At 50.2% G+C, this 23,347-nt stretch overlaps 1 protein-coding gene across 1 annotated transcript in view; it reads left to right on the plus strand.

Moving 5' to 3' along the window:
- Window positions 1-23,347, plus strand: part of LOC307077553 (RNA-binding protein Musashi homolog 2-like) — a 138,739-nt gene that overhangs the window by 69,725 nt on the left and 45,667 nt on the right. The window contains exon 6 of the mRNA XM_079738981.1: window positions 10,705-10,797. Within this exon, the coding sequence (XP_079595107.1) occupies window positions 10,705-10,797 (93 nt within the window). The remainder of the gene's footprint in view (window positions 1-10,704; window positions 10,798-23,347) is intronic.

Below are 23,347 nucleotides of genomic sequence, written 5' to 3' on the forward strand. Positions count from 1 at the left end.
GAGGATTACATTGGGTGGTGCTGGTGGTGTTCTCCCTTACCACGACTCCACCGCATCAGGGGCAGGATTTATTCCTCGCTACGCCCCCTAACCGCGGTGGCGTGCGGGGACGGTGTTTGCGCGGCGTCTCCGGGCCCGTGGTGGCGTGCAGACGGCGTCGCCTTCCTAGAAATAACACCGGAAAACCGCTCGCAACTTTACTGCTCAAGTGTTCCCGATTTGCCTGTGAGCAAGCCCCTCATTAGCATAATATTCATATTTTAGACTTAAGTTCTTAAGAGCACTTTCACGACTGTGTGCGTGTGTGTGCACGTGTGTGTTTGTGTGTGTGTGTGTCTGTGCGTGTGTGTGTGTGCGTAGTGTTTTTCTTTCCTTTTGTCATATATTTGGCTTTGTAAAGCTGGCATAATGCGATGCTCCGCCTGTGCTGCCTGTGTTCCACATGGCGAGGCAGAGAGCAGGCGGAACACATGTAGAACCCAGGCAGAAAGCAGGCAGAACACATGTAGAACCCAGGCAGAAAGCAGGCAGAACACATGTAGGACTCAGGCAAAAAGCAGGCAGAAAGTAGGCGGAACGCAGGCAGAACACATTGCAGAACGCATGCAGTGCATGCGTTCTGCAATGTGTTCTGCCTGCGTTCTGCCTGCGTCATAGCCGCGGCCACGCTCGTGCCCCCCCCCAACGGTGCTGTAATCAGCCCTGAGCGGCAGCCCCCTGCCCTCGGCCCTCGGCCCTCGGCCCCCTGCCCTCGGCCTCGGCCCTCAGCTCGCCCGTCTCAGAGAGGGTGGGCGGAGGCGAGGGCAGGGAGCTCATCAGCGCTAACCGGACGCCTGATTGTTGGTGTGGCTTTTCCGGCCGGCCAATCGCGGGCCTTTTCCGGGCCGCGCGGGGCGGTTTCCGTGGCGATGGCCGGTGGTGGAGGGCTTCGTTAGAGGGGGGCTGCTTCATGTGGGAGTGATGGACAATCACGTTTCAGAGGCGCTCAGGAGAAACACAGAACACAGGAGGACTTAAGCTGTAGCCAGAGGGATCATTGGGCATGACTCGTGCTCTCTCCCTTCCTCTCTCCCTACCTTTCTCTCTGCCTCTCTCTCTCTTCCTCCCTCTCTACCTCTCTCCCTTCCTCTCTCCTACCTTTCTCTCTACCTCTTTCCTAACATCTCTACCACTCTCTACCTCTCCCCCTTCCTCTCTCCTTACTCTCCCTCCACCTCTCTCTCCTTCCTCTCTCTCCTTGTTTTCTCTCCCATCCTCTCCTTACTATTTCTAGCCCTCTCCCTTCCTCTCTCCTTACTCTCTCCTACCTTTTTCTCTACCTCTCCCCCTTCCTCTCCCTACTCCCTCTCCACCTCTCTCCTTCCTCTCTCTCTTCTTCTTTCTCTCCCATCCTCTCCTGACTCTCTTTAGCTCTCTCCCTTCCTCTCTCTACCTCTCTCCTTCCTCTCTCTCCCATCCTTCCTTTCGACACCTCTCCATCTCCCTTGCTCTCTCCCCCTCCCTCCTTCCCTTATCGCTCTCTCTCTCCCTTCTATCTCTCCCTCCTCTCCTCTCCTCCCTCCCTCCCTCTCTCTCTCTTGTCCGGAGGAGAACTCGATCGCCCTAATCCCTGGTCTCTGAGTCTGTCTGACTGTCACTCCACATTTGCGCTAGAGCGTCTCCGCTGCTCTCATCTCCTCTGCTCCTAATTGTATTGTAATAAGCAATTACGGGTCTATTTATGCACAGCATAGCGTGGAGGGGCCCGCTCTTTAAAAGGCCCTAGCTCGGGACGGCGGCGGTGCGCACAACCGCTAGCTCCTCTTATCCTAGCGCTCTGTCGCCGGCGCTAGCAGACAAAGACGGCGGCTACGCTAATCTGTCCTCCCTCTGCTCTTTTCTTCTTACTGATCGGTTAATCCTGCTTACTTTCACCCTCCCTCTCGCTCACTCTCTTCACTCTCTGTCTTGTCTCGTCTCCCCCCCGTCCTCTCTGACTCTGCCTCTATCTCACTCTCCGTCTCTCTCTCTCGCTCTCGCCCTGTCTTCTCTTTACTATCTTCTCTTCCTCTCTCTCAAACTAGCCCTGTCTGTTTCTGTCTCACTCTTCCTCTCTCTCTCCCCCTCCCTCTCCCTCCCCCTCCCTCTCCCTCTCCCTCCTCCCTCCCCTCCCTCTCTCTCCTCCTCCCCTCCTCCCTCTCCCTCCCCCTCCCTCCCTCCCCCTCTCTCTCTCCTCCTCCCTCTCCCTCCCCTCCCTCCCCTCCCTCCCTCCCTCTCCCTCCCCCTCTCTCTCCCTCCCCCTCCCCCCTCCCCTTCCCTCTCTCTCCTCCTCCCCCTCCTCCCCCTCCTCCCTCCCTCTCCCTCCCCCTCCCTCTCTCTCCTCCTCCCCCTCCGTCCCTCCTTCCCCCTACCTCCCTCCCCCTCCCTCTCTCTCCTCCCCCTCCCTCCCTCCCCCTCCCTCTCTCTCATCTCTGTGCTGTGGGGACTCCCTCCCCTTCAGACAGGCTGACTGTATCGTGGGTTTTGTAGTTCATTGTGTTCCTGGGTGCCTTTGTGAGTCAGCTGCAGTCATGGTAATGTGCTGATGCATCCTCCTCTGTTTACTCGGGCTGGCTGTGAGGAACCCGCCTCGCTACACACGCCTGCGTCTGTGTGTGTATGTGTGTGTGTGTTTGTCTATCTGCACGTGCAAATATGTGTGTGTGTGTGTGTGTGTGTGTGTGAGTGTGTTTGGTATGTGTGTTTGTGTGTGTGTGTGTGTATTTGTATGGGTCATGTGTGTGTGGGTATGTGAGTATTCGTTTCTGTGTGCGTGTCTGTGAGCACGTGTGTGTGTGTGTATCTGGACGTGCAAATATATGTGTGTGTGTGTGTTTGTGTGTGTGTGTGTATATTTGTGTGTGTATATGTGCATGCGTGTGTGTGTGCGTGCCCGTGTGTGCGTTAGGCCTTTGATCAGGCTGCGCTGCGAAGCCAGATGCTCTGAGTAGCGCTGCCTCAGCCAGTGATGACATCCTGCATCACTAGCACGGACCATGAAAGCAGACTTCCTGCTCAGACAGGAAGTGGAGCTTTAAGGGTTAGGGTTCTTGGTGGTTGGTCTTCATTCATCTGGCCGTGTGTGTGTGTGTGTGTGTGTGTGTGTGTGTGTGTGAATCTGTGTGTGCTATATTATTCTTCTCAATATTATATTGAACGAATGTGTTCAGAAGTTGTGATGTTCAGCGGGAGGACAGAGGATCAGTCGATATAAAACCATTGCTATGGAATGTATATTGTGCTTTTAGATCCGCTGTATAAAAACTGAAACAACAGCAGACATTACATGTTGATTATATATTGACATACATTTTTAATAAATTGACCCCCAGAATGAAGACATGTTTCATGAACATTTTCTAATTGCTACAGTAAATGTGTGTCTTATTGTGACACTATTGGCCCTGTTGGAATGAAACGCACAATTATTGTTGACTAAATAATTTATAAAACATTAATTCATAATACATTTGTTTTCTGACATATTTTCTGTTGGCATGGGCACAAGTTCATGAGCACAACTCATTATAATCAATTATGTGATGAATAACTAATAATTGAGCACCGATTAATAATTAAAGTATTTAGTCATTATGCTTGGTAATCTGTAAGATTTACTCAAAAATTGGGTAGATTATCAAACAAATGTTTATTTGCATATATTTATATACATATATAAAACATCTAAATTATTTTTTTTTACCTGTGCAGGTGTGATTTAAGAATGCAAACTTTGGCAAAGCGTTGGCAAACAAGCATATATTCACTCATCTGATTAGGTTTATCACAGCCTAATTGAATATGATCATTCATATTGATTAGGTTTAACACAGCCTAATTTAATGAATGAATGTGACCCTGAATGTTACCTGGCAACAGATAGTATGACAAGTCTCAGCTGATTGGCCGATTCAAAAGGAAATCCCTCCCTCTGCACACTGCATCCTAGCTGATCCTGAGGCTGGGACTGGTCTGATATCTTGCGATTGGTCCATTTTTGAGTCAGCTTCATCTTAACTTCCTGTTTCACTCAGAGTTGTGTGGTTTATCTTGACAATAACAAGAGGCTAACAGCTGTGATGCTTTTTTTTTTGTGACGTCTATATCAAATGTTTTTTTTTGTCTGGAACTCTGTCGGTTTCTCTCCCCCTTTCCCTCAATCTCCCCCTCTCTCTCCCCCCCATCTCCCCTCCCTCCCTCTCCTCTTTTCTATTCCCTTGTTGCTCTCTCTGCGATTCTCCCCCTTTCTCTCCATCTCCTTCTCTCTCCCCTCTTCCTTTCTTTCTCCCCCATACCCTCTATCCCCTCTCTCTCCTCCCTCCCTCTCTCTCTTCCTCGTCTCTCTCTCTCCCCTCCCTCCCCCCCTCTCTCCTCCCTCTCTCCCCCCTCACCTCTCTCTCCCCCTCTCTCTCTTCCTCCCTCTCTCCTCCCTCCCCTCTCTCTCTTCCTCGTCTCTCTCTCTCCCCTCCCTCCCCCCCTCTCTCCTCCCTCTCTCCCCCCTCACCTCTCTCTCCCCCTCTCTCTCTACCTCCCTCTCCCCTCCCTCCCCTCTCTCTCTGCGTGGGCGGTGCATGTGGTGGTAATCAGGACTGTAGTGGAGAACGGAGACGTTGATTCCTTGGCTCTCTGATTATTTTTAGACGAGCTGTGCAGGTGTAATGGAGGGTTCCGTTACCATAATACAGTACACGTTACCTCACTCTCCCTCGCTCACACAGCCCCTCTGCATACCGCTCTCTCTCTCTCTCTCTCTCTGTCTCTCTCTCTCGCTCTCTCTCTCTCTCTCTCTCTGCTTTGTCTGATTCTGTCTGACTCACTGTCTCTCTCTTTCTGTGACTGTCTCCTCATCAACTCTATTTCCCTCTCTCTGTGCTTTGTCTGGTTCTGTGTGACTCACTGTGTCTCTCTCTCTCTCTCTGTGTCCATCTCTCATCAACTCTCTCCATCCATCCCCCTCTCCCTCTCTCCATCTATCCCTTTCTCTCTCTCTCTCTCTCTCTCTCTCTCCTCCATCGTGGGTTAACCTCCACCTGGCTGAGTGCCTGGGGGCCAAGCCGCTGTCTAACCCTAGCCCCTCTTATGTTCAACATTCAAACCGTAATCCTGCGCTGCTGAGTCAACCAGCGCTGTTTGCTTCAGGAGCGCTAAAACAAAACTCATGATGTGCACGTCTTATGGTGTATAGCGCTAGAACAAACCCATGATGTACACGTCTTATGGTGTATGGGGCCGGGCTGGCAGCGACTGGGCTAACACGCACACATGCACGCTCGCAAACGCACACACACGCACGCACGCACACACACACACATCTATCCTCGGGCGTGTGTATTTCCTCATCAACAGCGGGCACCAGAGTGCTTAACATGGGCATTTTGAAGATGTTTAAACACGCTCAGCACAGATGAATCCACACTGAATATCACCGGTTGCCTCCTGTGGCCACATCTGGGGTGTTACTCTGAGATTAGTCACGTTGCTCACACTGGCCAAAGCTATTTTAGTGTGCGTGTGTGTGTGTGCGTGTGTGTTCGCGTGCGTGTGTGTGTGTGTGTGTGTGTGCTCATGAGTGTGTCGGTCGTGTGTGTGTGTGTGTGTGTGTGTGTGTGTTTGCGCATGTGTGCGTGTGTGCGCGCTAGCACGTGTGTGTGTCTGTGTGTGTGTGTGTGTGTGTGTGTGTGTGTGTGTGTGTGTGCGCGAGCTCGCTGTCGTCTCACAGATGGAATCGTGCCAATCTCCGGAGTTCTGAGGACAGAATTAGCATTAGCGTAAGCGTTAGCAGATAAGGTCCACTGAATGTAATTACCACCTGGGCGCCGCGGCCATGCTATATAGCTCCTGGTGCTATGCTGATTCTCCTCGGCTACCGCGGCTACCGTTCCCCCTGAAATGAGCCGGTAAAGCGCGGCGGGCCGGGGTAATTTGGTGGGCGTCACAGGTGTTAGACGGGGACGAACAGCCCGCTTCCTCAGTGCTGTTGTTCGGGAAGCAGAATGGGAACCGGGGCCGCGGCCACGCTTGAAACAGGCCGGCACAATGGGAATCTGGAGAGGGGCTTTGATTAGCGCTGATGGCTTTCTGTATCGCTGCAGCAAGGCATGCTGGGAAAACCCCAGGTTATTTTGTTCGGAATATTAGTATTAAAACCGAAGGAGTTTTAATACTAACTAGATGGGTGTATTACACACACGTAACAATAAGTTGATCAATTATACACGGCCTGTTTTTAGGGGGATCTGTATTCTGTAAAGTTTTAGTGGTTGTTTGTTTTGTTTGTAACAGAGTTCCACTTCGCTTAACAAAAATGTTAAAATAAAATGAACAAATATCCAAATACATTTATAAGTATACATCAACAAAATTTGGGTAAACTGCATTTGCACAAGGGCATAAACGGCACATTAAAAACAAAACTAATGAGAACGGAAATTAATTAAAACTTTATGCTGGCCATTTTCGGCATTAAGAGACGCGCGCAACTTCATTTGTCGTATTGTAAGATAAGAGCGGTGAGTGCTTCATTCTGTTAAAAATACTTCTGCTAAAAGTTGTACCATTCCTGCTATTTAAATGTAGGGTTGTTTAATGTGCTTTTTTAGGTGCTATTGCATGCGTGCTCTGCCATAGGATTTATGGTTTTTACCAGCAGACAAATGGAGTACCCCTGCATCTTAGTGCAAGGGTACGAAAACACATTAGCACTCTCTGTAGCTCTCTCCCTCTGAAATACTCGCACGTACACACACACTAACACACAGCTAGTACATATACACACGGACGTGCACACAGGCACACACACTAACACACCCACACGCAAACGCACTCACCCGCACAAACACACGCATACGTACGCACACACACCCGCACGCAACCTTACTATCTCTTTCGTGTTTGTGCCTAAACAGACACATTTCCAAAATGAGGTTAATGAAAAAAAGTCGAATCAGTTGAGTTTTTCACTCCCTTTTTAAACGTTAGCTTGAATAGAAAGAGGAGGGACGACGCGCGTTTACAAAGTGGATCTAAAAGCACGGTATCACAACAAACACTCCCCGACGCCGCGTATCAGCCCATCGCCGCCGTTTCCATCTGTTGTTATTTCATTACCGCCTTAAAAAAAAACACACGTTTTATTATTACAACAATGAATCTTTGAAGTAATTGCCGTCACAAAAAAAAAATAAAAACGCGAAAATGAAAAACCACCGAGAGCCCGCGAGCGCATCGATCCGGTCGCGGTACGGGTCGGACCCTCAACGCCCGGCGCCCCCCATGACGCAAGACCCTCACCGGAATCCCCCCCTCACCCCCCCATTCCACCGGCCCCCCAGCGGCGTGCTGCGGGCCCCCCACGCCCCCCGCACACGGCGGCCATTAGAGAGGGACACATTTTTTAGCCACGGCCTCCTAATGTCGGCTGTCAGCGGCGGAGGAAAAATAGGGAAAGTAATTGCGTTGTCGCAGGGAGCGGGGATATCCCATCAGCCATCTGGGCAGCCGTGTCACAAAGCATAAAGACGACGGTGCGGGGCCGGGGGCGCGCGGGATATGGACAGGACAGCACTGGGGGAGAGGGGGCGTCAGGGGGAGAGAGGGGGAGAGAGGGGAGGGGGGAGAGAGGGGAGGGGGGGGAGAAAGAACAAATTGATGGAACACGTTTGGTAAGAGAGAAGCAGTGATAGAGATGGAAAAATAGGGGGAGAGAGGGAGAGAGAGGGAGGGAGGAGAAGGAGAGAGAGAGAGAGAGAGAGGAAGGGAGAGAAATAGGGAGAAAGCATGAACAGCTCGATGAAGCGGAGACGGGCAGAAAAAGGCTAAAGAGATAGAAAGAGAGAAGGATGAGGAATGAATGAAATGAAGACGTAAGGACAGAGGAAGAGGGAGAGGAAGACAGGATAAGAGGAGGAAGGGAGGGAGGGGGAAATAACTAATGGGAGTGAGGGAGAGAAAGGCTGGAAGGAGCAGGGACTGAAAGATGCCGAAAAAAAGACAGAAAGGAAGAAAGGCGGCCAGAAGGGAGGGAGGGAGGGAAGGAGACACAGCTGATAGGAGATGAGGAATCGACTGGTGTCCTGACTAGATGGGCGGTGATAAACGTGAGTGATGTTAATAAATACTCACACGCCCGCTTTTATCAGCAGCTGTCAGCCGCGCTGTGGCCTGATGCTGGTGGCTGTGATAACCCCCCGCGGCTAAGAGAGAGAGAGAGAGAGAGAGAGAGAGAGAGAGAGAGAGAGAGAGAGAGAGAGTCAGAGAGAGAGAGAGAGAGAGAGAGAGAGAGAGAGTCAGAGAGAGTCAGAGAGAGAGAGAGAGAGAAATACAGAGTCAGAGAGAGAGAGAGAGAGAGAGAGAGTCAGAGAGAGTCAGAGAGAGAGAGAGAGAGAAATACAGAGTCAGAGAGAGAGAGAGAGAGAGGCCGCCGCACAGCTGGTCGTTTCCCCGCCCGGGTCCGACCCCTCCTCGGCCAGATGTGATGGGTTCACGTCCAAGAAAAACACCAAATAAATCAATTCATTTAAAACAACAAAATCCCGGACCTACGATTGATGCCGGCAGACGATTAAGTTGAGTCAGAACCACAAACCGGAGACCCCTGCACACTGTTGATAAGTGGCGTTAATGGTGTTTTATGTTGCTCAGCTAATGTAGAGTAATTTCAGGTATTTGGGGACGGTTGATGTACTGTTTATCATGGAGGGGCCGGTCTAAACAAGGACACAGGCGAGGACAGTGTTTAGAGGTTCTGCGCTGCTCTGACTAAACTAAAGAGTTGGTGCCTTATTCCAGTGGTTGTAGTATTTATTGTTATATTACCCTTATTATTTTGCAGAGTTTTTACAACAGAAGTACACATCCAGATGTCTTTTCAAATGCTAGATTCCAGTATTCGAGTTAGACCGGGTGTCATTAGAGTTATTGGTGTAGTATGATTGTTATTATTGAGTATCAGTATACATATTATTATTGTTCTGATCATAAATGTACTATGATGAGTATTAGTATTCATATTATTATTATTATTATTATTTAGAGTATAAATATCTGTATTAGTAGTATTCATATGATTAGTTAAAGAACTGTGAGTATTAGTATTCATATTCATGTGTGATTTTGCAAAGTGGTAGCGGTTGTCAAAGCAACGGTGGGTCCGATGGATTAAACCCAGCAGACGAACACTGTTCACACGACGATGTGCGCATCCTTCTAACCCCCCTCATAGTTTCATCTTTCTTTGCGACAAAACTCATGGGAGACGTGATTTATTTAGCGCTGCGAGCATCGTATCCGCGGCTTCCTGTGTGATAAGGAAAAATCAATTGAAGGGTGTAGTTTAATAAACGTTCGCATTCTAACATCTCACAGACGCTCCGGTATAAACTCATAAATCAAAGCAGGACTTCCTCGGTAATCATCAACAAACATTTTATTGTTCATTGCGAACTCAACAGCGTTCTAGCGAGCGTTATTCTGAGTTTATCCGGAGCGAGAGGGGGAGGATGTGTCGGTTAGAAATTAATTTCCAGACGTCGCATTTGTTTAGTTGGTTTTTTGGTTCATTGGTTCAGTCTTTTTTTTTTTGACTGATTCTACTTTTCCACCAAGTCTTCAGCTTTTAGTTTTTAATGGCTTCAAACTACAAATACTGCTGGCTGTCTCCACATTCTATTTAAAATATTAGCTCTCATACTTTGTGATTATTCCCCGCTTCCCGTGGTTTTTGTTTTTGGATATTGACGGGGAATCCGTCGCGGGCGTCTGCTTAACGTATGCCGGCTGTATTTCCCGGCGCGAGTTATTGGCGTTCTAAAAATAGCACGTGCGCCTCTCCGCTCTGAAGACACTCTTTACCGAGGGTAATAATCCCTAATATTCCTGCTGTTTGGAACCAAATGAGTCGTTTATGTGATGTGATTCCATCTCACGGAGCTCGCTAAACTCAAAAGTCCCCAAATGAATTCTCTTATTGTGTTTAATTGTTGAGCGACTCCGGGTGCAGAATATGAATATCAAGTAGACGACGATGGCTGTCTAAGTTGTTTTTTTTAAAAGGTGATGAACGATAATCCCTCTCCCTCCTCTCAACAACAACATCAGATCACAGATGTGGTGTTTTGGCACGATTTAGAATCACGATACACGGGAGGCAGGGGGGGGGGGGGGGGGGGGGGAGATGTGACGTGCAAATGGGATCTATCTGGCGTTCTCTAAGAATACATTATTTTATCACAACCCTCCTTCTCGGGGCCTCTTCTCGGCGTGGGGAGAGGCGGGCGGCCCAGACGTGTGAACCGCTGCGCTGAGAGCCGGCAGAAACACAATTCAACCTCATCACCGCACTATTGACAGGCCCCATTCTCATTTTCACTCTCCCGCCTCTCCCCCTCGCTCTCCTCCTCTCCCCCCTCTCCCCCTCGCTGTCCTCCTCGCTCCCAGCTCCCCCCCTCGCTCCTTCCTTCCCCCGCGGCTGTTCTGTTCCATCCCCCCTTCGCAGGTTGCGTTACCCAGAAGACTCGGCGGTGAGACATTAAATGTAATACGCATGACGTCTTGAGGCCTCCTCACCAATGTCTCTCTCTCTCTCTCTCTCTCTCTCTCTCTCTCTCTCTCTCTCTCTCTCTCTCTCTCTCTCTCTCTCTCTCTCTCTCTCTCTCTCTCTCTCTCTCTCTCTCCCTCCCTCTTCTGCAGATGGTGACGAGAACAAAGAAGATTTTCGTGGGGGGTCTGTCAGCCAACACGGTGGTGGAGGATGTGAAGCAGTACTTTGAACAGTTTGGGAAGGTAAGCTCCACGGCTCCTTCTCTGCTGCTGGTCGCGGATATCCCAGCGCTGGGATGGTGGGATGTGTTGAACTGGTTTTGGACTTGTTTTGGACTGGTTGGAACTGTTTTTGAACTGTATTTGGCTGGTTTTGAACTGATGCTGAACTGAGTTGGACTGGTGTTGAACTGGTGCTGAACTGATTTGGACTGGTTGTGAACTGGTTTGCCCTCATGCTGGTCTCTTGACCAGTAGGTCCTGGCAGACTGGTGCACGTGATCCTCAGAGCATGAACACAAACACACACACACACACACACACACCTGTGTTGCAAGCACACTGCCACATGCATGGAAACACACACACAATCAGTTACACACCCGCCAGAGAAATGCATGCATAAACACACTCAAGAACTCTCTCTCTCTTTCTCTCTCTCTCTCTCTCACACACACACACACACTCAAACACACAAACACATACACACACACAAACACACAAACACATACATACACACACACACACACACACAAACACACACACACACACACACACAGGCCGACCCCAATTTACAATCTTTGATTTGGTGGCGGCGTTTCACACATTAGGCCCCCCTGCCGAGCCGAGAGCCGTCTCCCCCTCCTCCCCCATCTCCCCCTTCTCCCCCGACTCCCCCGTACTCCACATCAGCCCAAGGTCACTCCCCCCCAACTCCCCTCGCTGCTACGTCAGCTCTTCACCTTGAGCTAAATCAATGTCTGCCGTCGCCGTGGTTCCCTCATCAGCACCGACTCCCGCCGGCACGCGCTCTCCGTCGCCGTGGTTCCCTCATCAGCACCGGCTCCCGCCGGCGCACTCTCGCCGTCGCCACCGAGGACCACCCCCATGGGGAGGAGGAGGGAGGGGAAGGCTGGTGGAGGGGGCGTTGTTGTTGTATGGTGATGTCATCGCACTCTCCATCTCGAGGGGCGGAGCCTCGATGGGGGGAGGAAACAAGTACGACTTTTATTACAGGATGGGAAGATTGGTTGGATGTTATCCGTAAGGGCGGGGGCGGGGGCTGGTGGGAGGGGTTGGGGATAGGTGCGGTCATGGCGGGTGTTGGTGTTGATGATGGAGGTGGTGATGACTGGTGGGGGGTAGGACAGTGGTGGTGGTGATGGGGGGGTGATGGTGGCTGGGTATGAGGTCAGTGGAGGTGGTGATAGTGGTGATACGGGTGGTGGTGGTGGTGGTGTTGGGTGGGGGTGGTGGTGGTGGTGATGGAGTCTAAAATGAACCCGACACACTGGAGAGGAAACAACAAATAAACATTAGGAATGAAGCCGTGATTTTGCATTGAGACACAGAACAACCAAACGGGGATAAATGTTTGTGTTTTTGGGGCCTTGATTGAATGACATAATTGACTTGATTATTCAAAGTAGATTTTTTTAGTCCTTGAGGATTCCTCCGATACTCGTGAGGGAACCAACAAATCAGGCTGATTGTGTCTCCCTGCTCTTAATGCGAGCGCACTGTGTTGTGTTGATGTTTTGCCTTTAAGTGCACTGACTGTGTGCTTTTTCTGGGAGTGTGGGTAATTGTGAGTTGTTTGCACGTGTGTGTGTGTGTTTGTGGGTATTTTTGGTGTGCGTGCCGGTTTGATTGTGACTTTTGTGCGTTGGTGTGTTGTGTCTGTGTGAGTGTTTTTGGGTGTGTGTTAGTGTGAGTGTTTTTGGGTGTATGCGAATAGATTGTGCATTGTGTGAAACAAGGTATGGGGTGACAATGGGAAACTCTCGCTGTTTCTCTCTCGCTGTTTCACTCTCTCGCTCTCTCTGTGTCTACCTCTCTCGCCCTGTCTCTCTCTTCCTCTCTCCATTCCTTTCCTCTCCTCTCCTCTCCTCTCCTCTCTCTTGTTCTCTCTCTCTCTCTCTCTCTCTCTCTCCCTCTCTCTCTCTCTCGCTCGCTCTCTCTCCCCGTCTCTCTCTCTCTCTGTCTACCTCTCTTGCCCTGTGTGTTTCCCGTGTCTGTCTCACATCCAGGATTTATCAAATAACCTGCCTGTCACTGTGCGCCACACACACACACACACACACACACACACACACACACACACACACACACACACGCACACACACACACACAGGCAGCAGGACTCACACAGAGAAGGGAAAACCAATTAATTTCACTTTCTCATCCCAAGAATGTCACTTCTCAGTTGTGTAGTATGTGTGTGTGTGTGTGTGTGTGGGCTTGAGAGTGAGTGAGCGAGGGGTATTAGGTAGTGTGTGTGTGTGTGTGTGTGTGTGAGAGGGGTATTAGGTTATGTGTGTTGGCAGGGCGGCATGGTGACTAAGAGTGTATGTTTCAAATGCTTCATCAATCCCTTCTGCAGATGCTAAACACCCAGTGAGTGTGTGAGTGTGCATGGACGTGTGTGTGTGTGTCACTTTATTTGTGTGTATGGATGTGGGTGTGTGTGTCTGTGTGTATGTCAGTATGTTTGTGTGTGTGTGTGTGTGTGTGTGTGTGTATGTCAGTTTATTTGTGTGTATGCGTGTGTCTGTGATTGCGTGCCTGTGTGTGTCAGTTCATTTGTGTGTGTGTGTGTGTGTGTGGTAAAGGCGGTCTAGGCCAATTAGTGGTGTGTGGTGTTGAAAGGTGGAGGAGGTCCGCAGGCTTTGGAGGAGAAGCATCTGTTGTGGTCACCATCAGGTCGCAGGTTACAGCTGCTCCTCTTCCCTCCCTCCCTCCCTCTTCCCCTGTCTCCCACTCTCTCCCTTCCTCTGTCTCCCCCCTCCCTCCCTCCCTCCCTCCGACTCCCCCTGTCTCCCCCTCCCTCCCTCCCTCCCTCCCTCCCTCCTCCCCTGTCTCCCCCTCTCTCCCTTCCTCTGTCTCCCCCTCCCTCCCTCCCTCCCTCCCCCTCCCTCCCTCCCCTCTGACTCCCCCTATCTCCCTCTCCTCCCTCCCTCCCTTCGACTCCCCCCCCCCCCCCCCCCCTCCCCTCGACTCTCCCTGTCTCCATTCTGTCAGCGCTCAGGAGGTGTTTGTTATGGAGAGATCCTGACAGCTCTTATACACATCACTCTGGCTGCCATTCTGCCACACATCAACCATTAGGAAAGAGCACGTCATACATAGATATAGATATAGATCTTTATTTATATATATATATGTCTATATATATAGACATATATATATATACATAGTAGGTACAGCCCTGGTTGTGTCGTGTTTAACTCTACTCTGACGCAACTCTCTGCATTGAGATGCTAACTACGCTACGACGTGTGCATTGAGCTGCTAACTATGCTACGGCGAAGGCTTTGAGATGCTAACTATGCTACGGCGAAGGCTTTGAGATGCTAACTATGCTACGACGTGTGCATTGAGATGCTAACTATGCTACGACGTGTGCATTGACATGCTAACTATGCTACGACGTGTGCGTTTGGACGCTACACACATGCCACAACATGTGCGTTCGGATGCTAAGCACATTGAAGGCTGTGTGTGTAGAGATGCTAATGTATGTGTTCTTCCTTTCGCTTTGCTGATCCCGGACCTGACATGTTTTTATTTTACAAACCAGGTTTGTGTGTTTTTATTTACTTGCACATGCTAAGAAGTGTGGTTTCAGACGCTCCCCTTTTCCTCCTTCCCTCCTCGAACTCCATTAGTGTTTTTTTATGTCGTTTTCTTTTTGGCACAATCTAAGAGATGACATCCTCCATTATGATCAAAAACCCTGAGACTCAGAGGAGCCAAACCCCTCGCTCTTACACCTCACTCGGTTGAACCGAAGGTACCACTGAACCAAACACGCTAACACGTTTCAGGGAACAAGTTTGAGTCTAATTCGTTCTTTCCAACCGATTCCAACCAAAGATTTGCTTCCTCTCTCTCTGCCGCGTTGCATCATGCCAGATGTCCCTCCTCTCCTCCACTAACTCCACTAACTAACTGCTGCTCTTTAAGGCCAGCAAGCGGTCACTAACAATACATTGGCCCACATTCATCAGGCGCTAGATCTCTGGGGGGGCTAACCGCAGCCCCGGCGGAGCCTGTACTGCCCCGCTGGTCTTGGAGGAGGTACTGCAGCGTGTGTGTGAGTCCTTACTGTTGGTAAAGGCCTCCAGCCAGGCAAGGGGTTATCATTTGAGCATTAGAGCAGGACCATATACTCACAAGGCAACGTTTATCCAACCGACATGGGCTCGGTTTAGGATTTATCCGTTGTTTGTACAACTTTAATCCGTTCTTTGATGAGACTCTTTACACGTTGATGTTTTTTAGTTTTATAATCTTGCCTTCTATGTCTTTGTAGAGTGTATCTTGAAAAGAGCCATCTAAATAAAAGTATTATTATCATCAGAGGTACATATCCGACAATTTGCTGCCAGCCTCTGCAATCTTCCCCTCATCTTATGAATACACCCAACATGAGTGTAGTCATTCGTTGCGGCACTTTGCGGCAAAGACTTGTACAGAAAGTAGACAGATTCCAACAGAATTAGTTTGACATACTTATTCTGTAAATGTAAGCAGTCCGTAGTACCAGCGCTAAACGTATTTCACGTTTCATGTTTCCAAGTGATAACTGCTTGTAACTAACTGCTAGCTGCTAGCTACTTACTGCTACCTGCTAGTAACCAACAGCTAACTGCTAGCCGCTAACTGCTAGTAAATACCTGCTTAATGCTAGCCGCTAACTGCTTGTAACTAACTGCTGAATGCTACCCGCTAACTACTAGTAACTAACTGCTAGCCGCTAAATGCTAGTAAGTAACTGCTAGTAACTAACTGCTTACTGCTAGCCACTAGCTGTTAGTAACTAACTGCTGAATGCTACCCTAACTGCTAGCAACTAACTGCTACCTTCTAGCCGCTAACTTCTGGCTGCCAGTAACCAACTGCTAACTGCTAAGTGCTAGCCGCTAACCACCTCCCCAACGAACACATTCCGACCCACTGACCCGTCGGAAACTACAAATTAGACGACCCCTCCCCGAGCGTCACAATCCATTTGGTAACGGCATTACGGTTGACGCAGAGATCTGCACCTCGAGAGGAGCAGGGCTTAGCTAACGCCGCCGCCGCCGCACACTTCCTCGTTGGTCTATTCTAATCGGCTCCACGTCTTATGTAATTAAGCTGAGGCGGCGTCCACCTCCTGACCCGGGCTCCTCTCCCCTTGTCTGCTCTTAAGCGGACCGCGGCTAACGTTTAGCTTCAGAGGGGGAGCTCAGCGCAGGCGTTAGCGCCGAGCCGCGCCCGACACTCTTGTCTGATCGCCGCTCGCTGTTTGCATATGCATTACTTATTTATTTACCAGCTGAAACAACAGTATTAAATGTACAGAGGGGTTTAAACGTTGATAAGGAGATTACGAATGTCCGCCGCGACCCGGGCTGTGATCCGCGTTGCCACGCCGACGCGGAGACGTTTGAGTCTTTAAGTGCAGCGGCGTTGACGCGCGGCGCTTTGACTCCCGTCTGAAAGGTTGCGGGTTCAGACTCTGCAATCTACAAGCTGTGGGGCCCCCTCGAGCAAGACGACCCCTGACCCCTACCTGCTCCGTAATGACGTGCGGTTAAACAAAGCTTCGCCGAGGGTCGCTCTGGATTAAAGCGTCGGCCCAATGACGAAATAGTTAATAAAAGTCAAGCACGCACGTGCACACACAAGCATGTGCACGCACACACGCACCCACACACCCTCTCGGCTTAAGGAAATCAATCCCACAGCCCGGGCTGTCCTTGGAGCCAGCGCTAATAGCTTGTGGTCAGAAATAATGCAGCCGCTGGAAGCTCATGTCTCCGGCTGGCTAGTGGGGGGACACTCCACCGCAGAGGGGAGGGGGGGGGGGGTCTTGGTGGTGAGGAACCACAGACATTCTAGTGTTTATCCTGCATGTGGTCAAACGGTTTCAGCCTGTTGTTGGCACTTGAATCTGTGGTCAGAGAAAGGCTGTAAAATGCATGTGAACACTCGTGCAGCATCAGACCCACACACACAGGCGTCCGTGCATGCACATACATACACACACACACACACACACACACACACACAGACACACAGGCGTGCATACACAGAGACACACACACACACACACACACAGTTGTGCATGCACATGCATACACACACATACGCACGCACACAGGTGTGAATGCACAGAGACACACGCACACATACACACACACACGCACACACACACACACACAAACGCACACAAACACAAACACACACACACACACGTCCATGCAAACAGGTGCTCATATATATATATGTACATACACACGCTCACACACACACACAGGCACACACCTATATTATATTTTCTCTAATTCACACACATATGCGTTCACGCACACACACACACACACACACACACACACACACACACACACACACACCTACACACACAGGCACACACATGTTTGTAAACGCAGACACACATGCGCGCAGATTCAGATAGGGAGCCGGAATTTGAATTTAAATAAAGAACCAGGGAATGATGATTTAGTTTGTGACAGGGAATTTGTTCCAGTGGGGGTGGAGGGGGGGGCATAATACCCGACTGACATTTTGTGTGCATTGAGGGCTCGTAAATGGCAGCAAAAAATAAGTGTGTTTGACTGTGTGTTGCAGAACTTTATATGAATTCTTTAAGCATAGCAGCCAGAGTGTCTCCCCCACATATAACCCATTACTGTTCTACGCCACGGGGCCACGCATACCAAACACAAGAGAGTGAGTGAACTGTTTAAATCGCTTCATGCCGACATTTTCAGTGTCACATACTGTGTGTGTGTGTGTGTGTGTGTGTGTGTGTGTGTGTGTGTGTGTGTGTGTGTGTGTGTGTGCGTCTGTGTTTCTGTGTGAGTGCGCGTATGTGTTCGAACAAAACACCCTTAGTCTTTTTCGTCACAGACAGACACAAGTAATTTCTCCCAGACAACTCTCTTTAAAATATCCTGCAGGCAAATCCCTGAGCATCGCGGCTGTTGGAAACAGAACCGTCTGTACGCGTTTCATATCTGGATATTTATCTGCTTGTTTAGAGAAGTGTCTTCATACCGACACTGTGAGTGCCTGCTTCTCAGCACAGCTTGCCCAGTGGGAATGGAACCCCTAACCCTGTCAGGTATTATGCCTTGCTCTGCTGTTAGAGGCAGACAGGGAACATAAACCCCTGACGCTGGCAGTGTTGGTGCCTTGCTCGACCAGTTGAGGTAGACAGGGAATATAACCCCTAACCCTGGAAGTGTTGGTGCCTTGCTCGACCAGTTGAGGCAGCCAGGGAATATAACCCCTAACCCTGGAAGTGGTGATGCCTTGGTCTAGTGGTTGAGGTACACAGGGATTGAACCCTTAACTCTGGCAGGGTTGATGCTTTGGTCTGCGGGTGGAGGCAGACAGGGAATATAACTCCTAACCCTGGCAGGGTTGATGCCTTGCTCTTCTGGTTGAGGTTTACAGGGCATAGAACCACTTATGGTGGCAGGGTTGATGCCTTGCTCTGCGGGTGGAGGCAGACAGGGAATATAACTCCTAACCCTGGCAGGGTTGATGCCTTGCTCTGCGGGTTGAGGCAGACAGAAGCAGTAGAACCTAGTAGAGCTCCACCACTCCAAAGCCCTCCTGATTAAAGGTCGTCTGGGTGTGGAGCTCGTAGCCCTGCTCTTCAAATCCATTAGGTCCGTTTAGATCTGCTGAGGGCCAGGGACACAGCGCACATATTGTCAACACTTCAACACACACACATGGCCACGCACACAGACACACACACACACACACACATACGCAGACACATGCACACACATACACAGACACACACATACACAGACACACGCACACACATACACAGACAAACACACACACACATACGCACACACAGACACACACATACAAAGACTTAGGCAGACACACACACACACACACATGCGCACAAGCAGCCGTGCGCAGCCACACACAAACAAACACACACACTTGACACATACACGCACACGCGCAGAGACACACGCACACACATTCGCACACACAAACATACACGTACACACACATAAGCAGACAGACACAAACACAAACACACACACACACATGCACAGACACGTGTGCAGACACACATGAGTGCAGACACAAGTGTGCGCAGACGAACACACTCGCACGCACACACACACACACACACACACACACACATCTGTCCTGGATGCGCTCTCCTGGTGTGAGGGTTCAGCTCTATGGCTCCGCCCCTTCATCTTCTCCCAGGTGCTCATTTGCATATTATTTACATGGCGGTTCTTCTGGCTGACCGCTGCCAGGCCAAGTCTGGCCGACCCTATAGACACTATGGATACAGAGGACTCCCTCCGGCTGGAGCGGAGCTCGCTCTCTCCCTCTCTCTCTCTCTCTGTCACTCACTCACTAACCCTCTCTCCTATCTCTCTCTCTCCTTCTCTGTCTCCCTCGCACGCCCTCTGGTCTCTGTCCCTCTCTATATCTATTCCTCCTCCCTCTCTCTTCTCTCTCACCCCATCTCTCCCTTCGCTCTCACCCCTTCTCTCGCTCTCTCTCTCTCTCTCTCTCTCTCTCTCTCTCTCTCTCTATTGCTCTCTCTCGTCGTTTTATCCTTTTTCTCTGCCTCCTTTGCTCTCTCTCATTCTCTCTCTCTCTCGCTCTCGATCTCTGCCTCTTGCTCTCTCTTTCTCTCTCTCTCTCTCTCTCTCTCTCTCTCTCTCTCTCTCTCTCGCTCTCTCCCATGCGAGCGCTTTTAGCTTTTAATGGTCTTAGTGTCGCTCGGCAGAGTTGAATTCTCCCTCCTAAGAATTAAATATAGATAGAAATTCTGACGAGTGAGAATTTAACCATCTATATTTTTAGTTTTTATTCTAACTAGTAAGAATTAGACATTTTTAGTTTTTATTCTAACTAGTATGAATTTAATTATTCTTAGCAAGAATTTTACCATGTAAGTCCTTATTTTTCATTCTCACTAGTAAGAATTAAATTCTTACTAGCAAAAATGTAACCATAGATATCTTTATTTTTATTTTTCACTTAATTGAATTCCTAAGAATTAAATTCCAAGTGACGCTAAGACCATTTAAGCTAAAACGGCTTTCCATATTATCTCTCTCTCTCTGTCTCTGTCTCTGTCTCTCTCTCTCTCTCTCCCCCCACTCTCTCTCTCTCTCTCTCTCTCTCTCTCTCTCTCTCTCTGTCCCTATCGCTGATGTCATCCATTCTGAGTGTATCGCCTGATTCCAGCGAGTGAAATACAAACAAACAGAGGAGATGAGAAAGGAGGGAAGAGGAGAGAGAGAGAGAGCGAGCGAGAGCGAGAGAGAGAGAGAGAGAGAGAGACGAGGAGAGAGTGAGAGAGAGATAGAGCGCGGAATAGTAGAGGGAGAGAGAGGAAGGGAGAGAGCGTGCAGCCTGCGGCACACATTGAGCCAGGGGCCTCCATCTCATCACCGTCACTTGTAGTTAGGAGCAGCGCGGGAGAAGGGCAAAGCAATGAAAAGGAATTAGCTGGGAAACAGGGGGCTGGAGTAGAGAGGGGGGGGAGGAGAGGAGAGGGAGGAGAGAGGAGATGGAGATGGAGAGGGAGGAGAGAGAGGGGGGGAGGAGAGGAGAGGGAGGAGAGAGGAGATGGAGATGGAGAGGGAGGGGGAGAGGAGAGGAGGGGAGGGAGAGGGAGGAGAGAGAGGGGGGGAGGAGAGGAGAGGGAGGAGAGAGGAGATGGAGAGGGAGGAGAGAGAGGGGGGGAGGAGAGGAGGGGAGGGAGAGGGAGGAGAAAGGAGGTGGAGATGGAGAGAGAGGGGGAGAGGAGAAGAGGGGAGGGAGAGGGAGGAGAGAGAGGGGGGGAGGAGAGGAGAGGGAGGAGAGAGGAGATGGAGATGGAGAGGGAGGAGAGAGAGGGGGGAGGAGAGGAGAGGGAGGAGAGGAGAGATGGAGAGGAGGGAGGGGGAGAGGAGAGGAGGGGAGGGGGAGGGAGGAGGAGGAAATGAAGGAGAGGGAGGGGAGGAGGAGGGAGGAGGAGGGGCCAGTTAGACAAACTATTTCATACATCCTCCTGACCTTTCTGTGCCCACTGGGCCGATAACATTTCCTATTGGCTGCTTTTTAAAACGGCCACTAAAGAATTGAGTTTTACTGTTGCTGCTTTAACTGTTCACATCGCTCTGTCTGAATGTGTCGGTGAGTGTGTGTGTGTGTGTGTGTGTGTGTGTTAAATCATACATGTTTACATATCGGTATCAGTTTGACATCTGCTGTCTTTAATATATATTATATATCTTCAATTATATTTGTATACTTATGCCTGTGTGCATGAGGAAATATGTGTGTGTGTGTGTGTGTGTGTGTGTGCGCTTGTGTGTGGACGTGTACACGTGCATGCAGGTCTGGACATTCAGATCTTTCCCCACATTTCCCCCAGGGCGTAATAAGGCTCACATTCAAACAAACGATTAAGGAAGTTGTTCCTCTGCCTCTCTCTTCTCCCCTCCTCTCCCCTCTACTCCTCCCTCTATACCGCTCTACACCTCCCTCTGATCTCCTCCCCACTGCCTTTGAACTCCTCTACACCTCTCTGGCTCTCCTCTGATCCTGGGATCAGAGGAGATCCAGCTCTTGTGTCTGCGGGGACGGTGGTGGTAGAGGTGGTGGTGGTGGAGGTGGTGGTGGTGGTGGTGGTGGTGGTGGTGGTGGTGGTGGAGGTGGTGGTGGTGGTGGTGGTGGTGGTGGAGGTTGTGGCGGCGGCGGCGGCGGTGTAGATGTTCCGAGGCTGGAGGACTCGGAGGTGGGGGGGTGGTGGTCTGATGGCGTATCAGTGAGTCATCAGGTGATGCTGTGATGGAATTCTGCGAGTGCCGTTCGTCTCCCCACTCTGTGAAGAAGAATGATATGTGTAAAGAAGATTGACCGTGATTGGACGAGTGACACCACCTGCTCACTCTCCGGGCAATCTGTGCCCTTCCATTGTGGCGGAGAAATGAATGTGTGTGTGTGTGTGTGTGTGTGTGTGTGTGTGTGTGTGTGTGTGTGAGCACGTGTGTGGCAATGAATATGTGTGTCAGTGTATGCCGCTATGGGATTGCAAATATGTGAGTGTGTCTGCGTGCGTATTTGTGTCTCTGTCCCGGAGTGTGTGTGTGTGTGTGTGTGTGTGTGTGTGTGTGTGTTTGTGTGTGTGGAGATGTCTTGGTTTTTCTGTCTGTGCATCTCTCTGGGTATTTGGGAGTGTTTGTCAATCCATGTGTGTGTTTGTGTGGTTTGTGTGTGTGTGTGTGTTTGTGTGTGTGTGTGTGAGTGTGTGTGTATTGTGTAGACAGGGCAGGAAGCGGTTTTAAACTCCTCATTGGATGAGCTGTCACCAGTAATTTGCTGATCGCTGCTCCTTCTCCTCACCTCTCCTCCTTCACCTCCTCCTCTCCTCCTTCACCTCCTCCTCCCCCCCCCCCTCCTCCTCCCACCCCCCTCCTTCTCCACCTCCTCTCTTCCTCCTCCTCGCCATCGCCGAGTGTTCCCCTTTAACATCCCCTTAGCAACCAGCGGTCGCTGTGCCGATCACACACACACACACACACACACACACACACACACACACACGCACACACACACATTTCTGTCCATGACTGCTACAAATTAGCCTGGAAGGAAGGCAAGGGTACAAATACCAGATTTGCAATTTCTGTGTGTGTGGGTTTGTATGTGTGTGTCCCGCTCTCCCTCTCACGTGAGTGTGTGTGTGTGCGTGTCTGCCTGTTGTGCGTCTGGTCCATGTGTGTGAATGTTTGGGTTGTATGCATGTGTGTGTGCAGCTGTGTGTTTCGTGTGTTTGTATGTATCCGTGTGCTTGTGTGTGTGTGTGTGTGTGTGTGTGTGTGTGTGTGTGTGTGTGTGTGTGTGTGTGTGTGTGTGTGTGTGTGTGCGTGTGAGGCTGTACTTGTAGTAAAACGGTTGTGGGCCCAGGGATGTGCGTCCATAATGGATGCCGATCAGGAAATCCATCAGAGCTGCAGGTAATAGGTGATAAGTAACGGCACATCAACGCCAGACGAACGCCGTTTTACTGGTGCTTTTATAAGCTCCCATTAATCCACCTGCTTTCACACCTGTTGGACTGGGAGGACTCAGTGAGACGGAGACATTAAGAAACACCGGGGGGGGGGGGGGGGAGAGATGGAAGGAGAGAGAATAGGGGAAGGGGGGAGGGAGGGAGACAGGGAGGGATGGTTGGAGGGATGGAGGGAGGCAAGAAGGGAGCGAGGGGGGTAAGAGGGAAAAAAAAAAAGGTAAATAGACTGATACAGACGGTTTGACAGGTAGATAAATAGACAGGTAGATAGACAGTTTCAGACAGATAGACAGATACAGTAGATTGATAGTTGGGTAATATGGGGATAGACAGACAGGTGTTTACTGACAGACAGACCAGACGGATAAAGCCCTTTCTGAACCACTCTCGTGACGCCCCTGAAAACCCATTTTCAGAAAACCCGGGAAGCTTTTTGGCAGAAAACTCTGGGAAAGGTTTTGGTTGTCCTCCAAATGGATGCGTTTGATGACTGCTGGAACA

This window comes from Pollachius pollachius (assembly GCF_949987615.1).
Source record: "Pollachius pollachius genome assembly, chromosome: 6".
Classification (NCBI taxonomy): Eukaryota; Metazoa; Chordata; class Actinopteri; order Gadiformes; family Gadidae; genus Pollachius; species Pollachius pollachius.